The sequence below is a fragment of the Sphaerodactylus townsendi genome, linkage group LG03, assembly GCF_021028975.2.
Source record: "Sphaerodactylus townsendi isolate TG3544 linkage group LG03, MPM_Stown_v2.3, whole genome shotgun sequence".
Classification (NCBI taxonomy): Eukaryota; Metazoa; Chordata; class Lepidosauria; order Squamata; family Sphaerodactylidae; genus Sphaerodactylus; species Sphaerodactylus townsendi.
Window position 1 is genome coordinate 52,743,710 of NC_059427.1, and position 19,485 is coordinate 52,763,194.

At 44.9% G+C, this 19,485-nt stretch overlaps 2 protein-coding genes across 8 annotated transcripts in view; both read right to left on the reverse strand.

The window, feature by feature from the left end:
* The window catches only part of GATA2 (GATA binding protein 2), a 627,541-nt gene that overhangs the window by 426,112 nt on the left and 181,944 nt on the right, over positions 1-19,485 (reverse strand). The window lies entirely within an intron of this gene.
* The window catches only part of COL7A1 (collagen type VII alpha 1 chain), a 120,506-nt gene that overhangs the window by 94,941 nt on the left and 6,080 nt on the right, over positions 1-19,485 (reverse strand). For all 6 annotated transcript variants that reach the window (XR_007243934.1, XR_007243935.1, XR_007243936.1 and 3 more), the window contains 11 exons: positions 18,605-18,698; positions 15,536-15,716; positions 14,370-14,529; positions 12,804-12,897; positions 11,687-11,845; positions 11,161-11,324; positions 9,933-10,062; positions 8,626-8,745; positions 7,444-7,593; positions 5,248-5,367; positions 1,210-1,356 (listed from right to left, as the gene is read on the reverse strand). Coding sequence is in view for 3 of the 6 variants with exons in the window: in XM_048489746.1 (XP_048345703.1) it covers positions 1,210-1,356; positions 5,248-5,367; positions 7,444-7,593; positions 8,626-8,745; positions 9,933-10,062; positions 11,161-11,324; positions 11,687-11,845; positions 12,804-12,897; positions 14,370-14,529; positions 15,536-15,716; positions 18,605-18,689 (1,510 nt within the window). In the remaining 3 variants the exon portion in view is untranslated. The remainder of the gene's footprint in view (positions 1-1,209; positions 1,357-5,247; positions 5,368-7,443; positions 7,594-8,625; positions 8,746-9,932; positions 10,063-11,160; positions 11,325-11,686; positions 11,846-12,803; positions 12,898-14,369; positions 14,530-15,535; positions 15,717-18,604; positions 18,699-19,485) is intronic.

Genomic DNA, 19,485 nt, shown 5'->3' on the forward strand with positions numbered 1-19,485 from the left:
AGGAGAAGTAGTGATTTTCCTCAGTTTCCCGTTTCCAATGCACAGCCCCACTTTGCTCCCTATGCTTTTACTTGGAATCTCCTGACCACCAGGGACAAAACTTGGGGGCTCTCAGAAGACTTCAGAAGGAGGGGAACTGGGGACTTCTTTCTCTGTGATGTCCTTTTTAAAAACTTTGTTTTTACAGAAACATTATCATTTTGACTTCAGTATACGGATGTTAGTAAGAATTACACTACACTAGTCATCTGAAATGTCACTGAGATCTGGATCCCACTGCTAATATTTCCTGTGAATGTCCTGCCTTAGTAAATCTCCTTCAACTTCACCCTCAGATGTAAGAAACAAGCACTGAACAGACACACTGAATGAAAATGTTCACCTGTTCTTATTGATGATCAGGGCAACTCAGAAAAAAACCCAGGAATTGGAAGGCAAGAGGCAGTCGACTGCGGGTTTAAATGGATAAATGCTCTTCAGTCTGTTTATGAACTGAGAGACATTACAGAAGAAATAAACATTACTGAAACAATTCTATGTTGAAGGATTTTGAATGTGGAAGTCATACTATATCAAGGTTTTTAAATGGTGCCACAAAAACTACAACGTTTGAGAGTCCTAGCTCACTTCCAGCTCTCTTGAAATCTGTGTAGAGCTACGTTGCAAATGCACACACCAACTTTGCTTCCTACATTTCAGTGCTGAAATAGTTCTTATATTTGTCACAAGCTCTCCACAGGGACAGGCAGCCACCTACCATCTGCTGGTGTCCATGGAAACTTCCATTAAAAGTGCCATATGGCCCAGATTCTGGTTGAGACCACAACACAATAGGGGCATGCTCCCTATGGCATTGTCCTGTCCCCCCAAAGTGTATCATTTGTCCTGAGGGGAAGCTACACATGCGATCTGGGCACAATCCCAATCATCAGGATTGGAGACAAGCAGCATTTTTATAGGGAGCTTTCCATGGGGACCAGCGGAGAGTGTGTAGCTGTCCACCCCCATTGAGAACATGTTTCAAATGTCATACCTGGTTCAGGTCTCAAGGGAAATTTTCCTCTTCCCTCTCATTATGATATTCCAGTGTTTAAATGAGTGATTAATTTACAAAAACCTGACAAACGGAACGCCCTGCAGACCAGTATTTTAATCATAGGCCTCATTTGCTAGACGAATCATCATCATCATCATCATTTGAGCACACACCAGTTCTCTTCCTGATGGAGGCTTTGGGCCCTTCCAGCTGTCCATAAATTGGAGCAACAGTTACCAGGTACTCCGTTTCAGGTTGCAGTCCAGTCAGCAAGTAGGAATTCTTGCTTGAGTCCACATCAATGCTCCGAACATCCTGACCTGACAAAATATAAAACAGCAGCAATAAAAAGCTTACATCAGTGCCATTGAATATACACAGTTTGCTAAGTGACCTCATGTGCATTAAAATAGGCCTGCAGGCTACATGTATTTGGCTCAGACAACAAAATACAAACATTTGGAATTCTTAGACATCTGCTGTTTTTAATCATGTGTTTACAGATTTATTTACTTATTGTTTTCCATCTGTAGTTTATGTTTTTCATTGTATGTTGGCCTGGGTACTCCTTTTGACATACAAAGCAGAGACAAACAATTTGCTAAATGAAACCAATAAAAATAAAAAACACTATAAAATAAACCATCTGCCTGTCTCTTGGAAGCTAACCAATGGTCAACAAATACAGATCCTCCATGCCTTTATAGTGTGGGGGAAGGTGCCATCAAGTCCCAGCTATGATGATCCTATAGTGTTTTCAAGGGAAGAGAGGTTCAGATATGGTTTGTCATTGCCTGTATTTGTGTGAGAAGAGAGCATTCTGAGAGAACTGTGACTGACCCAAGATCACCCAGCAGGCTCCATCTGGAGGAGAGGGGGGTCAAACCAACTCTTAACCAGGAGTGGGCAATTTGGCAAGGCCGAAAGAAAAAACCCAAAAATATTTATTGGCATTTTTCAGGGGTTTTTCCTGAAAAGAATGGTGGTAAAGTAAAGGAAGCTAACACAGCAGATCCCTGAAAAATATTCAGCATGATTTGGTCAAATTGGCCCGATTTTTGGTGGGAATCCAGATATTCCCAGTATGAAGGTTCAGTGATATCCAGGTTTACCAAAAAATTCAGGTCAATTAAACCCAAATCAGAAATTTACACATTTATTATACCGACCCCTAGTTTTAACCACTACACCACAGGGGCTCTCTCATGCCTTTACTACAGCTCAAAGACTAGTATTAGAACACTGGAAAGATAAAAGCCCTCCTCTGGTAAATCAGTGGATTGAGAACCTTTGAACTCTTTGGGTATTTGGCATATAGACAATTATGTAGGAACTTATTTTGGATATTTGGAAATTGTTTTTGAATGAGAGAACTGGATAGTTAGAAACTGTTCATATAAAGCAGATGCACTACTGCTGTTATATTTTTTACTCTACTTTAGGTATCTCTTTTTAAAAACCTTATCTAGTTGCTGGATTTTAAGCTTTTCTTAAAATCCAGTTTTTTCTTGTTCTTTTTTCTGCCTATTTTAAAAGAAAAAACATTTTATAAAATTAAAAGTATGAGGCTAAATTAAGCCCAGGGAGGGGGAAGGATATATGCGACCCCTTGCTCGACTGGTACGGAGTTTTGGGCTGACTTGTCACCAGTATGCTGATGACACGCAGCTCATTCTGTTGATGGAGGGGGGAGCAGCCGCCGCCCCTGCGGCTCTCCAGCACTGTTTGGAGGCGGTTGCTGGTTGGTTGCGGCAGAGCAGGTTAAAACTGAATACATAGAAGACGGAGATCCTCTGGCTTGGCCGCGGGGGGAGGACAGGATTTTCCAGCCACCGGTGTGGGAGGGGGTCACATTGGCGCCGACCCCCTCCGTGCGCAGCCTGGGGGTCCACCTGGATTTGTCTCTCTCAATGGAGACCCAGGTGGCCCATACAACCCGGGCTGCCTTTTTCCATCTTCGCCAGGCCCGGAGGCTGGCTCCCTTCCTCTCCCAAGCGGACCTGGCCACTGTGATCCATGCAACGGTCACCTCCAGATTAGACTATTGTAACTCGCTCTACGCGGGTCTTCCCTTGCGTCTGATCCGGAGACTGAAGCTGGTCCAGCACGCAGCGGCGCGGTTGCTTACAGGCAGTTCCACCTATGATCATATTCAACCTGTATTACGCCAGCTGCACTGGCTCCCGGTGGAGTTCCGGATCATTTTCAAGGTGCTGGTACTGACCTTTAAGGCCTTACGCGGCCTGGGGCCCTCGTATCTTCGAGACCGCATCACCCCGTATGTCCCTGCACGACCCCTTCGCTCAACGGAGGCAAATCTGTTAGTGGTCCCTGGCCCCTCAATGATGCGGCTGGCCTCCACGCGGGCCAGGGCCTTTACAGCCCTGGCCCCGGCCTGGTGGAACACCCTCCCTCCGGCGGTTCGGGCCCTGCGGGACATCAATGAGTTCCGCAGGGCCTGTAAAACGGAGTTGTTCCGCCGGGCCTTCGGAGGGACCAGCCGCTGAAATGGTGCCCCAGCCAGTTCGCCATCTAGGCTACCATCTACTGTGGCTCGCCACCCTCCCTCCTCCCCAATTTTTCCCTGGGAAAATTTAATGAAAAATGGGGTTGGTCGGACGCCTCCTATTATTCCTATTATTATTATTATCAGTATAATGTTACCGCTGTTTTAAAGATTTTAATAACTTATTTATTGTGTTTTAAGTTGTTGTACACCGCCCAGAGCCCCTAGGGGATGGGGCGGTATAAAAATGTAAACAATAAATAAATAAATAAATAGGAGTTTCTCTGCACAATGGTCAGAATAGTACACAGCAGATGGAACATCTGTAACTGCCTACCTGAAACTGACCAGTGCCCATCTAACCCTGCCTCTAACTGCCTCAGCAAGTCAATGTCAAATTACAGCTTGCATAACAGATATAACATTAGACCAATATGAAATATGGAGACTAGTATGATTACTGACCATTATTTTTTAAAAAAAATTACTGGAACTGCAGTGTAAAGTGCTGCAAGTGTGTGTGCACATGATCAGTGATTTACCAAACAGTAATGTCTGGTTACTTGAGCTATTTTAGTAATGTTCATAAACTGAACAGGTTGAACAAATCAGTGTCCTTTTAAGCCAAACAGATACAGACTCGGGGAACAATTCTAAGCAGGTCTACTTGGAAGTAGGTCCATGGAGCATACTCCCAGGAGAGTGTTCTTAGGATTACAACCTCAATGCCCTTGTCTCGATAACTTGATGGACAACAGCACAGACATAGGATGTGATCGCAACAATGAGATTGAGGCTTTTTCTGCAATAGCAGCACTGCCCCTCTAGGGGAACTCTTCCACTACCATAGCTTCTTAATCTACCTTGTCTCAGTCAGAGAGGTGAACTATAAATTATGTAAACAAACAAATACTAATGTATTTCATATTGTATAGGTTTTTGGCATGTAAGTTTGGGATTTTAAAGGTTGATATAAATGCTAACAATTATTTTTACACAGGCATTGGTGCCTCTCCTCTTGTATGTGGAATATCAACTTGTTTTTGTCAGCCCCCTGGTTTCTTCTGTACAACAGTTTAAGCTAGCATGGCAACAACTATGGAGACTTATTCTGGGCTGCTATGGATCAGCAAACTAGGCTCCCACACTTCTTGTCTTCTCATGGATGTCAATAAAAATGTCCAAATGTAGATATTCATTAAATAAACGGCTCACTCTTTTCACTGACTGTGTGATGGCTAAAGAAATAATGTCTCATAAATCACCCGCAAACTACTCAGTATATATTGTCTGGGCAGTAAATGTAACATAGAATGTTAATCAATTATCGTGATAATTAATATGATCTCAATGGACACTCGAGTAGAACATCTGTATGGCAATAGCAGCTGATCATATCAACTGATCATACCCTGGTCTAGAACCCAATGTGGTGTAGTGATTAAGAGTGGTGGACTCTAATCTGGTGAGCTGGATTTGTTTTCCCTGCTCCTCCTTATGAAGCCTGCTGAGTGACCTTGGGCCAGTCACAGTTTCCTCAGAACTCCACCTGCCTCACAAGGTGTCTGTTGTGGGGGGAGGAAGGGAAGGAGTTTGTAAGTCACTTTGACATTCCTTACAATTGAGAAAAGCCGGGTACAAATCCAAACTTTTCTTCTTCTATGATGGAGCTTGGGAAGAAAATATAGCAGCCTAGCAGACATACCTGAGAGAAGTCCCCAAGTAACACGATACGCAGTAGCTCCACTCACACCCTGCCAAGACAGCAGCATGCTCTGAGAGGAAATGTTCTGGGCAGACAGATGTTGAACTCCTGCCAAACTCACTGTGGATTCAAAACAAACATAGAACAATAAGATGTTCCAAATGTACTAAAGACATTATTTCATGAATAATCCCTCTTTCCTGGTCAGTCAATACCAGTTCAGACATCATCAGCATATATTTAAAGCTTGGATTTTTCACTCCAAATGTGCATCTGTTTACGCTTACTAATATTTTATTTCATTTGACAAGCTGTCACCTACTAATCCAGCTTTTAGACTGTGGAGCTCTTCAAAATCTCCTTTAGTTCTTCCCACTCTGAATAATTTGGTGTCATCTGCAATCTCAGCCACTGCAATCTTAGTGCTGCTCACTCACCCGTTCCAGACCACAGACAGACTGAATAGCACTAGTCTCAATACCAATTCACTCTGCTTACTTCCCTTTATTGCAAACATCAGTCATTTATTCTGGCTTTTCTTTTGCTGTCATATTTGCCTTACGGTGACCCCATTGGGTTTTCAAGACAAGAGACATTCAGAGGTGGTTTGCCATTGCCTGCCTCCATGCCACACCCCTAGTATTGCTTGGAAGTCTTCCATCCAAATTCTTGCCCGGGTTGACCCTGCTTAGCTTCTGAGATCTGATGAGATCAGGCAAGCCTAGGCTATTCAGATCAGGCTATTTACTCTGTACTTCTGGCAATTTAATCAATTTCTAATCAATGAGAATACCCTTCCTGTTCTGACTACTGCTGAATTTACTCAGGTAAGGTAAGGACTTTGATAAAAACATTTTGCAGTACAAGTGTATAATGTCTTCCAGATCAACCTTGTTCACATGCTCATTACCCTTCTCAAAGAACTCCAAAAGGTTGGTGAGACAGGGCTTCTCTCTACAGAAGCCATCATGATAGCTCCTTCACAGAGCTCATTCCTGTGAGTGCTAATAATTTGATCTTTAATAGAAGTTTCCATCAATGTAGCCAGAACAGACAATAGGCTAACTGGCCTGTGATTTCCTAGGTCTCCTCTAGGTTGCTCTGTAAAACTGGCATTACATATGCTACCTTCCAATTCACTTGGAGAAAAGAAAATTCTAACAAGAAGTTGGATAAGGAAATCAGTGGTTTCAATTAAGGTCCCCAGAACAGTAAAAACACCATTCTGGACATGGCTCACCCACCCTAGACATCTGGGCATCTGGACATGGCCCACCCACACTAGGGGAGGGAGAGGGAGGGGAGGGAGGGGTGGCATGCAAGGGAAGGAGAGGGAGCAGGCCCGGCACCTGTTCATGCCCACCCACCCTAGGGGAGGGGTAACATGCAAGGGAAGGGGAGGGAGAGGGAGGGAGGGGAAGGGTGGCATGCAAGTGAAGGAGAGGGAGGGAGAGGGAGGGGGCCCAGCATCTGAACATGGTCCACCCACCCTACTGGAGGGAGAGGGAGGGGGAGGGAGGGGTAGCATGCAAGGGAAGGGGGGGAGCTGGCATCTGGACATGTCCACCCACCCTAGGGGAGGGGTGGCGTGCAAGGGAAGGGGAGGGAGGGGAGGGAAGAGTAGCATGCAAGGAAGGGAGGGGGTCCAGCATCTGGACATGGTCCACCCACCCTAGCAAAGGGAGAGGGATGGGTGGCATGCAAGGGAAGGAGAGGGAGGGAGGGCCCCGGCATCTGGACATGTCCACCCACCCTAGGGGAGGGAGAGGGAGGGAGGGGTGGCATGCAAGGGAGGGAGGGGACCCAAAAGTGTATGCCACATAACAGTAGCGACTTGTTCATTTTTAATTCATTAATCTGTACTTTACCTCCTAATCATATCTATTTGATTCACTTCATCCAACACCCTTTCAAAAAATAGCAGCCCCAATATGGGTAAGTGTCCTGCGCTTTCTACCATAAAAACGAATGCAAATTTTTTACTGTTTCCCATGTTCCTTTAACAATCCTTTCATACTTTGTTCTACAAGATCCTTATAGCCTCCTTGGCTAGTTTCCTGCTTCCGCTGCAGGTTGCTTACACACAGTTTCTCTGCCCCAGCCTGGATGCTACTGGGAAAACTTACACCAAGGATAAATTTCTTAAGACTATTCATCTTCCAGAATGTGCAGTTATCTGACTAAGGTGGCACTTACATGTTTGGCCAGTAATCACAGAGGGTGCTATGGTCTGCTGTGGATAGATGGGGTACAGCGTGATCACATAGTCAGTGTTAAGGCGAAGATTGCTGAGCAGGGCAGATGTAGCACTGGACGCAAGTCTCATCTCCTCACCTTGAGTTTCACCTTTGAGAAGAAAACCAAAAATATCAAGAAAACAGACAGCAGAAGATAATCAGAGGTCGATAACATAAATTAGATCATTTGTTATAAGGCATGCCTCATTTTGAAACATCACTACAATATATCTTTCACTTAATGTCTTCATTTACACATCTTAATTCCACAATTTTCTGACCAAAATTTGGCGAGGAGCATGGGGTGAGCTAACAAGATTCATTGCCTTTAAAGTAGGATGTCCATACGGCTGAGCTGCATCCACAGAATCCTGAATTCTCTACAGAACACAAGTTATAGCGAAGCTCTCTAAAATCCACATTTGAGAGGCATGATTTCTGTTTCTAGGCCTGAAAGGACAACTGGAGAAAGCTACACCAGTGAGCAGGGAGCTAAGCTTATTTTACTGGGTCCAGTGGGCACCAACTAAGAACACAGCTGAAACCACCGGACAAGAGGGTATGACTGAGACTGTTACTGACCATTTCAAAGATGGGTTCTACTGCAGTATTTTGGTTGCTGCAGGCTTGGGCTAAAGCTGAGGCTGGGCAAAGTAGAGCAGCAGCCAAAGAAGTGATTTGATCTGCTGAAATCAGCACCCTTCTGGTGCCTACAGGGCCAGCATTCTCTGCTAGGGTGATGCATTGCCATGGCAACAGGTGTGGCCAACATAGGGCGCAGTTCTGGGAGAGCTGCCAAAGCTATAAGCGCTGGGATGGCTGCAGGCTTAGGAGGGGCAGTTCCAGGTGCAGCTCCCAACAGGCGCAGTGCAGGAAATTGTAGGGGAGACTTTCAATAGTGACTGTTGTGCCTTAACTGGACTCAAGCAGCCCAGCACACTCTACACACATTTATTTATCCACCATTCCCTGGCTTACACATACCATGTTATCAGATAACACATTCATCCACACACTCCCAAACCCTATATACTTGCAACAAGCTATTCTGTCCCTTATCTCAAACGTTCCTTCAAAAACGTTCCTTCATATTCAAGAATTTTGCACCAGCACTACTGTCTTCTTAATAAGATTTACTGACCTCGAGCCATAAAAGTGAGCCTGTAGCCCTGTATGCCACCTGGGCCAGCTGCCCAGGACAGTCTAAGGAACGATGGTCCAGCTTCCACCACCCGAAAATTTGTGACTCCAGACAAGATCTCTGAAAGAGAAACAAAATGTGGAAGAATAAGAAGGGGAAAGGTCCATCACTTTCGAACCAATCTGTAATTTAGTTAAATTGTGACACACTGTGGTGCCAGGATGAGGGTAAGTGACTTGCCTTGAAGTGCCTTGGTGTGAAGAGGAAAGACACAATAAAGGTCTGCTGTGTGAAAACTTACAGTAAGTTATGCTAACCAGGGCCAGGATCAAACAAACAATACCCAAAAACCCAAAAAATAATTGGACGACTAATTATAAGGAGCCTTAAATGATACATTTCTATTCTCCTTGCAAACTGGCAGCCTTCAACATCTTTCAAAGCCAACAACTGTATTTAACCCCAAACTACAATGTAAGTCCCATCTTTACATTTTTCAGTTCAGCAATGCAACCAGTTATGGTGGGGGTGAAGCTATCCTTCACTGGAATGTTTTCAAGCAATGGGTTTCCTGCACTGGGCAGGAGCTTGAACTAGATGGCTTATACCATCCCATCCAACATTATGATTCTATGTGTCTGTCTCTCCCTGTCTTTTCTCTTTCACTCCCTACATACTAAAAGGGAGAGGGTGGTCTGAAATGTATTGCTGGAGCAACAGTCAAAGCACAAGCGCCTTGTGGGACCCATCCCATTAGTTGATTATGTGCTGATTGTCTACAACGCTGATAAACCTAGGCTACAAGACTCACCAAGTCTGAGATTTACTAATTTCATTGAACTCATTGAAATGATCTAATGAATTCTACAAATTCCTCTCCCCACCACCACCACTATCATTTAGTTCAGAATCTAAGATGGCAGCACTAACAAAGAAAGCTAACTGTTAGTTTCCCTATGAATGACAGCCTCCATATGAAATTGATAACAGACACTGTCAACTGATGGCCTGAGCTTCCCCAAAGACAGCAATTTCACAGATGATGCATCACTCCTTGAAACTCTGATCACTGTGACTGAACAAATCGTGGCCATCTTACAAGTGACAGCGTTCTTTCTGGGAAAGAATTTCTATGCCGGAAAAGCTTGAAAACCAGCTGCAAGTGGTTAGTCACGATACACCTAGGTAGATTGCTGGTACACAAAGAAACTCATGCTAATCAGATTCTCAAATGGGAATCATCATACTGGTATTGCAGAAAGAAATACGACAATACTGGTATATCAGATGTGGGCTACATTACTCACGGGTGCGTCCTCTGCCAGAAATTGATTCTCCAATGCTGTTGGCATACTGAGCAATAATGGTGACCAGATATTCTGTCGCTCCCCTCAAACCACGCAGCACAGCACTTGTCTCACCAGCGCCCAAACTGACCTGTCCAATAGCAAAAAGATATACTACCCATGTCTGCATTTCTCCACATTCACTACAAGTAATACGTCACACTCAGTAAGACATGACCTGCATCTGTTTTGCTGGTCATACATAAGAGAAGAGTCGGCTCCTCCTCAAACCGGACCCTGGTCCGCCCCCACTACGCCAGTGGAGGCACAGGGACACTGTTGCAATGTTTTGCACCGTATCCTAGCACTGGGTGGGGGTACTGGGGGCCACACGCCAGCAAAACCACCCCTCCACAGAGGTCAGTGCCCTGGGGAGGGCAAATCCACTGGTGTGGCTACGTGCCACTTCCAATGGTGGATTCCCCCTCTCCCCTGAATGGAGCTCTGGTAATTCAGTGATATCACTCTAAGAAGTCTTATTTTCTTTCCATCTTATTTTATGTCAGATTATCTGTATTTGATGGAGGGAACCCACATAATTCCTGAACATGGATTAATTATGTTTTCATTACCAATTTATTTACAAGTGAAGCTAAATGAACATGTTGAACAAAATGTTCAAATCTTCCATATTAACAAAAATAATTAAAAGGCAGAGTGTTTGTATTCATCTGTGTTAATAAATTAATTATTTGACCCAGATTTTAACTGGGTCTTCCAGGCTGTGTGGCCTGGTAGTTTTTGCTCACAATGTTTTGCCTGCATCTATGGCTGGCATCTTCAGAGGTATGTCACGGCAAGATGTGTTTCCAGAGAAACACAGCCTGGAAAACCCACAACAGCCAGTTGATTCCAGTCGTGAAAGCCTTTGACAATATAAATTAATTATTTGTTCAAATTATAATACATCCCTTCAGGGTGACATTGCAACAAAATGATGCAATGAAAGGGGAGCACAGAACAAGAATGGTAATGGCATGGCAGTGGTAAAATTAATATGCGACAAGTGATCATAAAAGTACGCCCTGTAATCTGGACAGGTAATAGTAATGGTTTGCAACAATCACAAAAACAACAGGATAGCAGAATACTGTTTATTACAGACTCATTATATTTAGAAAAAGAGACTAAAACAGAATGATCTTAATAAGATGCCCTCAAAGCTGACTGCCACCTAAAAAGCACTCACCTCCTGTCTCTCTGCTGCTATTGGTTGCCCCAAGCCTGTGAGAGGTACATACTGAACTTTATAGCCAGTTACGGGACCGCCAGCAGCAGTCCAGCGGATCCTCAGCATGTCTGTCCCCTGAACCACAAAGACCAGGTTTGTGGGGCCACTGTAAGCCTGTGTATCTTAGGGAAATAAAAGGAAAATCAGGCTTCTTGTTGGTACATGCAACAGGTCTGACATTTGAGAAGAACATAGACAAAGCAAAGAGTTTTTTTCCCTGAAGAAGAAAGGATTTATAGAATAAGGGATGACTATGTTGACACCAGGCAGCACTGGAGAATAAGATTAAATGCTACCCATGCACAGTGCAAGGCTAAAACAGCACTTAATTCCAAGTGGTGATCAGCATGCAGTATCTAACTGACTGAATCAAGACTCTGTCCAGACATGCATGGGTGGAAGTTAACCCTTCAGTTGCAACAGCTAGAACAAGAGAATCAGTACCTAATGGGCATGTCAAGCCAAGTGCCCCCAAACCTTTTACCTGTTGTCTGTAGAATGCCCCCTGTGCTGGCACACACCTTCCGTGACATTAGAGGCAGCAGAGTTCTCAGGATTTTAAAATCAGTGACAAAAAAGAAGTAATCCTCAGTGGGTGTGGAGGCCACCTTTTGGAGCTCTTTGGTGTCTGCATTCTTGATGCCTAAGTGAGGGACAGAAGAGAACAACTACTTTCATTTCTAGTCCTTGGGCTGTATGCTCCCCTTCGCTGGGGCTTCTGCCTTTTCTATGCTCAGTTCTAACTGAAAATTGTATTATTACTGGATAATACAAGCCATACCACTATTAGGCATTTCCAGGAAGAGGCTTTTGTGGGTGACAAGTGCATGACATATGCAATTCACACAAAACCTATGCCAATCCCTGTCCTAATATAAGAGCTGCTAGCCCAAACAAGGTAGTCTCTTAGTATGAGTAGACTAGCAACTGAGGCATAAAACTTCCAGCGATAGTGCCAAATCCTCACATTAGCTGGTACTTCTTCAGTGAGGTTTGGAACAAGTCTAACAGCAACCCGGGGGCCCAGCTTGACTCCAGCAACCAACTGTGATGCTCAGTTGAAGCTCTTGTCCCTGCACACTGCACTGAGTCACATCAGGAACAAACAGATCCTGTCAGAGGTGGAAATTTCCAGGATTAACTCAACTAGTAAGTAGAGTTGCCCACTCTGGGCTGGGAAATACTTGGCCTGAGAAGGGTGGGATTTGGGAAATGGAAGCGATGGGGTATAAAGATGTAGAGTTTTCTGAAGTGGCCATTTTCTCCAGGTGAACTGATCTTTGTCACCTGCAGATTGGTTGTAATTCCACAATATCTCCAGCTACCACCTGGAGGTTAGCAACCCTATCTTCTAGGCCCATCACATTCCTATACTAAGTTCCTGGTCCCTACTTACACTTAACGTGGTAAGCAGAAAGTGTCATAAATATTAGCAATACCCTCCACATGGATCTTTTCTTCTTATATAGTCATCAGAAAGAAAGTGAGGTGAGGAAACAGATGGTAGGAACCAGGGATCAAGAGAAAAAAATGTCTCTGTGATATGTGAAGGGGGAAAGTCCCATGAAGGCTGTCTGTGGTTTGGCAGAGAAGCTACTTACCCACAGCAAAGACTTTAATATCTTGAGCCTTCAGCTTCACCACTGCCTGCTCCACATCATCCTGAGATTTGCCATCTGTGATTAGGATACAAATCTGAGGCACAGAAGAAAAAATAATCAAGCAGGGAAACACCTGAACAAGCCCATCACAATGTGATCTGTGATACACCTCTGTGATACACCTCTGAAGATGCCAGCCACAGATGCAGGCGAAACGTTAGGAACAAGATCTACCAGACCATGGCCACACAGCCCGGAAAACCCACCACCACCAGTTGAATTTGGCCGTGAAAGCCTTCGACAATACACTCACAATGTCTTTTCTTGCATTTAGAACGGCATGAAGGTTTTATGTTTCTGGCCTAATCAGGTACAGTTCAGCAGCTGTGATGGAGAAGCACTACCAAATGTGGCTCATTTTAGGGAAGTGAGCTTCATTCTATAAAAGCCTCCATAAAACAGAACAGGTACAGATGACTATGCTGAACTCCGTGGCTTCGTGTTGATGTGGGTGGAGGAAGGGGAAAGTGAGGATGGGGTATGAGTCTGAAATTGTGTGCATCGAGGAATGCTGCTGTAAATTTCGTTGGGCGTGCAAAATGACAATAAAATGCTTATGCTTATGCTTAACACAGCATTTCATAACTAACACTCCACAAAATTCACAGAATATATACAGTAGCTTCAATATGTTAAATTTAATATGGCAATTTGACTTTTATTTTGCTACTGCCACTGCTAGCAAAATGTAGATTAAGAAGGACAGACTGCTCACAGGAATGTTAGATGGTAGGGATATAAGAATTCCCCCTCCCACTCTCTCTGTGCCTACCCAAATCAATGATAATTACTGCTCTTCACAACACTGCCATAATCCAGCAGACAAGAAAAGTCCCATAAGCTATTATGTCCAGGGACTAAATTCCAGACTCCCACCCTCACCAGAAGACGACCCAGAAGGCCCAGGAGAAGTCCCAGCAAAAAGATTTACCTGGGCCCCGGGGCACATGGGGTGACAGGCTAAAGACAGACCCTGTGGGGCAAGGCAACTCGCAGGGAGAAACCCTGTCTTGGGCCAGAGACTGTCTAGGCTCTAAAGGCTGTCCAGCAACAGAAGAGGCCTGGAATGCAGACCAAGACACGCCTAGGCATGGACCCACGCTGCACCAGAAATCCAGGCAATCAGCAAGGGGCTAGGAGCAGACTCAGAAGCCCAATTGAGGTTTATGCTTTCTTGGAGCTGTAACAGGGAAGAGGTGGGGCATAGACTGGCTAGGAAGGAAGGGGGGCAGATCCCAGATTGGGAGAAAGGAATAAAAAGGGTGAGGGCCTGGATGGCCGGGGAGGATGCTCCCATGGAGCTAAAGCCCAACTCACAACCTTTTAGCTTTGGGAAAAGTCACTAAAGTGCAGCTGCACCCAGATCCTCTGTCTGAGACTGGAGGAAGGGCTCCTCAGATCATGGGGAGGGGCACCCTGGGCAGGGCTGGGGCTCAGGGGTTCAACATACTACCCTGATATTTTGGCAAATGCCACCCCTCACTGATGTGAAGGAAAAAATGATACCTTTGGAACATCAGGCCGGATCTGATTGGCTCCAAAGAAGTTATCTGCTACATAACGAAGGCCTGCACCTGTGCGTGTGTTCCCGCCCTTGTAGCTCAGCTCTCTGATAGCCCTCAACACCTCTGTTCCATTGAGGTACTTGGAAAATGTGAACTCAATCCTGGGATCAAAAGGAAAATAAACAAGAGGAAGCAGGAATAGAAATCAAGACACTTGACAGTCCATTTCAAACAGGACAGGTCACCTCCCTATGGGTAGCTTCTGTTTCTCCATGAAAGAGTTCTTCTGTAAAAATGGAATAGTTGGTTTTTCAGAGAAGTAAAGAAATTTATGCTCTGGATGCAGTTGTTTTTTTTAAAAGGAAGGTTCCTAGGGGACCTAGTGTTGTTGATTTTTAAGGAAACATTTCAGTATATGTTGCTCAATAAATACTTAAAGTTCATGTCAACTATGTGAACACAGCAAAGGAACAGCAATGACCAGTCATTTTCCTTCTGTTGGGCAATGCCATTTTCCCTATCCATTTGTTCCCGCTGCTCATTAAGGCAGCAGCAAAGGACTAGGAATGATCGGTTGGAGCCCCCTTGCTAGAACTGTGTAAGTGGCATCCCTGCTTGGGCTTATTGGGCCATTGTTCTTGGAAGATCCTGCATCATGAATGGTGTGGGTCATAATCACAGACTTATTCCGAAGTCATATTGTGACAGACAATTACATCTCACAGTCAAAGAACTTTAGAACATAAGAACTATGCTGGATTAGAGCAAGTATATATCCAGCCCAGCATTCTGTTTCCAGGAGCAGCAGCCAGATGATTCTGGGGCCCCCACAAGCAGGGTATGAATAATCCTTTTTATCACTAGATTTGATATTCTGAGAGATACTATTCCTAAACATAAATAGAATCATAGAGTTGGAAGAGACTCCAAGGGCAATCAAGTCCAACCCGCTGCAATGCAGGAACACACAATCAAAGCACTCCTGGCAGATGGCCATCCAGCCTCTCTTTAAAAACCTCCCAAGGAGACTCCACCACACTCCAAGGTAATGCATTCCACTGTCGAACAGCCCAAGTTTTTCCTGATATTAATGGGTATTGTTAGAACTATTTTCCCCAAAACACTCAATGAAACTATGCTTGGAGGTTGAAGGCCTCCTGAACTCACCTGGGATCATCACTGTACTGGACAAGTCCAAAACGCACCCCATTCTCGCTCACCACATTAACAAAAGGCACAACTAGTCCCTCCATGAAGGCTTGGACCAGGCGAAAGTTGGCTCTTCCGATGCTAGATGAGCCATCCACCAGAAGTACAACATCAGCTGTATAGACATTGGTGCAGATCACTGTAAGGAAAGAGCAAGCAGATCAAAAAGGCTTCTTTCTCTCATCACAACAAGCAATACCGATGTATGATGGCCCCCCTACAATGTAGGATAGGGTTGGGAATAACTTACAATCTATTCTGTACAGGCTAAAAGTTATCACAGAGGCTTTTAAGTGAAGGTACTACATAGACTTAGGTTGGTGTCACATTTATTCCTGCCATTTGTAGCCATATGCAAAACAGAGAGAAATATATAATAATATCAAAATCTTTTCCACTGGGAGTTCTCTCTCTCTCTCTCTCTCTCTCTCTCTCTCTCTCTCTCACACACACACACACACACACACACACACACACACACACACACACACACACAAATTTCATTCCTTTGGAATTAAGTCATCAGAAAGCGATAGCTTAGGGCACAAGGTTTCATGGGGGCTAACAAAACCATCTGAATTCAAACATACCTACAGGCACTTTTCTCCTTACACACTAACTCCATAATTTGATCCTTAACCTCTTAAGTCCCAAGACTATCAAATGGCTAGGAAAGAGAATCTGGTCAAAATATTGGCACAGAAGAGTGAACGAAAGAATGGAACCATAAGACCTGACCTTCAGAAATCACAGTGTAACCCGGAGGTACCCACTGAACAGAAAAACCAAGAACACCCCCATCCACCACCACCCCCAATCCACATCTGTGCTTAGAAGGCCCCGAGCAGCTTAGGATGCCAACTACATGAGTGACCCTAGAGCTGAGCCCTCACCCCAGCACTCAGTCTTAGCCTCTCCAGCCCCACAAAAGTCCTAGTCAGGATGCTTTACATCCTATGAGGTAGGGTGCATGGCACAAGATGCTGTCTGGACTCAGAGAAAACGGCGAGGCTTTTTTGGTGGCAGAAAAAGCACAGAAAGGGCACGTCATACTAGCGTGTGAGCAACTTGAGCCAATACCCACAAGGGAGAGCAAACTCCACACTCTGTGGCCGCCCTCTCCCATTTCAGAACCCAAATAGGCACCCCATCTCTGGAGGCAGGATCCAAAGGGCTTGCTTGTGGTTGAGAGTTGCCCCAAAAATGCCACCTCCTGCACCCAAGCCCAGTAATGCGGCAATCATGCAGGAATGGCAGAAGCCGTGGACTCCCTGCACCATGGCCCTCATGCACAAGGGGGACTGGTTAGTTGGGTGTGGGACAGTGGTCAGTAGCACAACTCACAGCTTCTCCTCCCCGCCCCCGCCCCGCCATGCCCTTGGCCAGGTGCTGCAGCCAGACTGTGTGTGTGTGCCATGCTGCATACTCATTAACGGCAAAGGAGCCCATAAACAGTTCTCCCTGAATTTGGGGACAGTAACCCTTTATCTTGGATGCTGCAGGGGGTCAGGCATGCTAATGGACAATAGGAATGGTTGGTGGATTTTCCCAAAGATCAGTGCAAGTACAAAGGGGCTCCACCGATTCCATGCCTGCCAGCCCCTGATTAGTTCTGCCTGCCCTATCCATTACAGCCCCATCGCTTCACTACAACACTTCCATGGGACAATACTGCATGGGTGCTGGAGATGCAGCCACTGGAACCAGCTACTAACTCTTTTTGTTGCCAGATGCCACCTAACTGCCACCTTTTAGGGAGAGAATTGGCAGTACCACAGTTAAGCCATGGTTACCCATCACTGCACAGGGAGTCCTCGGGATTGCTCTGATACTTTGTAAGCAGGAAGGGCATGGTAAATCAATTGTGTTGTGGCAAACCCTCCTCCAAATATTGTGTCAGGGACTGGAACCCTAAAAGCAGGGGACAACTTAATTAACATGCAATCTACTTGTAGCAAGTGCCACGAAAAGACAAACACCTATCTCCAGAAATGTCAAAGAAACTGATATATGGCCCCTTCCGCACACGCAAAATAATGTGTTTTCAAACCACTTTCACAACTGTTTGCAAGTGGATTTTGCTATTCCGCACAGCTTCAAAGAGCACTGAAAGCAGTTTGAAAGTGCATTATTCTGCATGTGCGGAATGAGCCTATAATCAATCCACAAAACAATTCTTCAAAGCTCCAATAAAGCTGCTAGAAGCAAAAAAGGGAAACAAGCAGTAGACCTTTTTCTCTTGCAAACCAGCAAGCAAAGAAAGAGGGCAAAGCAGTGGTAGCACAGAAGAAACATGAGTGGAAACAAAGCGCTTAGGTGCCACATTTCAGTCCAAAAGCACTCAGCCAAAGAAGACTTATCTGTTATACTGAAAGTGGGAAGGCCACTAGGTGCAACAGTCCTAACTCAACCAGTGAATACACACCAGTATAGAGCAACTACATATGTAAGAAGAGATGACAGTATTAAGCTGGGACTGGGGTAGGAAGAACCATAAAACAATGCCAAGGAACATGGAACAGTTTTGCAGGTTCCTCTCCCTTCTCTGCCACCAGGAAACAGTGACTCAGAATTCCTTCTGAATTGGGTATCTTGTACCAAAAGAAATCAGTGCCTCATATAACAGGGAGGGATACTGAGAGATGAGTCTATTCTCACACAGCTAAACCTTCCGTCTCCTGCCCAAACCATCCTCCTCTTAGTTTCTCTGGTACACTTTCCCAAAGAATCTTCAACACAGAAATGGAACTCCGAGCAGGCCACTGCAAATAACCCAACCACCACACGTATCCTAAGTCTGAGCCTCCAAGTGGTGAGGGTAACAATATCTCACATTTCCTGCTCTTTGCTTTGCCTCCTCCTTCATTTTTCCTTGGTCAGAATGTAGCCTACTGGCTCCTTGAGGTAGGGACATTTCTTGTTTTCCGTTTGTATCACAAAGTGTTGCACATATGAAGCTATCTTATACCAAGTTAGACCAGAAGTAACTCCTCTTGATTGACAGCAACTGTTCAGTAAGGAACATACCTCTCTCTCTTTTCTGAGCCTTAACTTGAGTTGAAGCAAAAAGAATGGCATGGAGCACGGCAAGGATCAGCATCTTTTTTCTCATTGTCGGAGTCTAGAAAACAGAGTAAGACAGGCTGTTTATGACAAAAAAAATTCTCTTTCTGCTTCTGCACCATGTGGTAACTCCCACCTCATAGCCACCACTGTGAATAGCAGTTTTTGGAAGCATGTTAATGTCAATAAATGATATGGGCTTCATCATTCTTGTCTGCTGATATGGACCTGCAAAAAATGATGCACTTGTGAAAGAAAATATTTATTTACCAGAAAGCACTGTGGTAATTAACTACAATGTGCAAACAATCACTCAGTAGCGGAGTTCCTTGAAACATCTTGCCAAGAAGTGAGATCACCATCACTCCTGTGCTATTTTTTTTCCAATCAGGTGTGAATATGAGGTAAAGTTTTCCTCAACATTCAAAAGGAATTAAAGGAAACTGTCAGAAATGGGGCAGAACTGCGATGCTGCAGGGAGGGGGGGAGGTCAGAGGAAGACAGTTGCCCTGCTACATGGCAGTGTTCTGGGCTATGGAACGAACTGAATTGGTCATTTGATCAGCAGTCAACAGGCATTGCTTAGCAGACTCACAGGGGCTGCGGGAAGTGAGGTTTGGAGGTTAAAACAGGGTAGAAGGCTGGAGCTGCCAACTAATCAGCTCTCAAGGTTGGGGAGATCCACTGTCTGGCAAGAGCCAGGAAGCTGTGGGTAAACCTATCTCCTCTTTATGCAGGCCTTTAAGAGCCAGAGAGTAGATGATAAGGACAAGTGTGACTTCACTCCAGGCAGTAGAGGAGCCAGCTATGGGGAAAGAGGATTATAGGGTTGAATCTCAAACCCC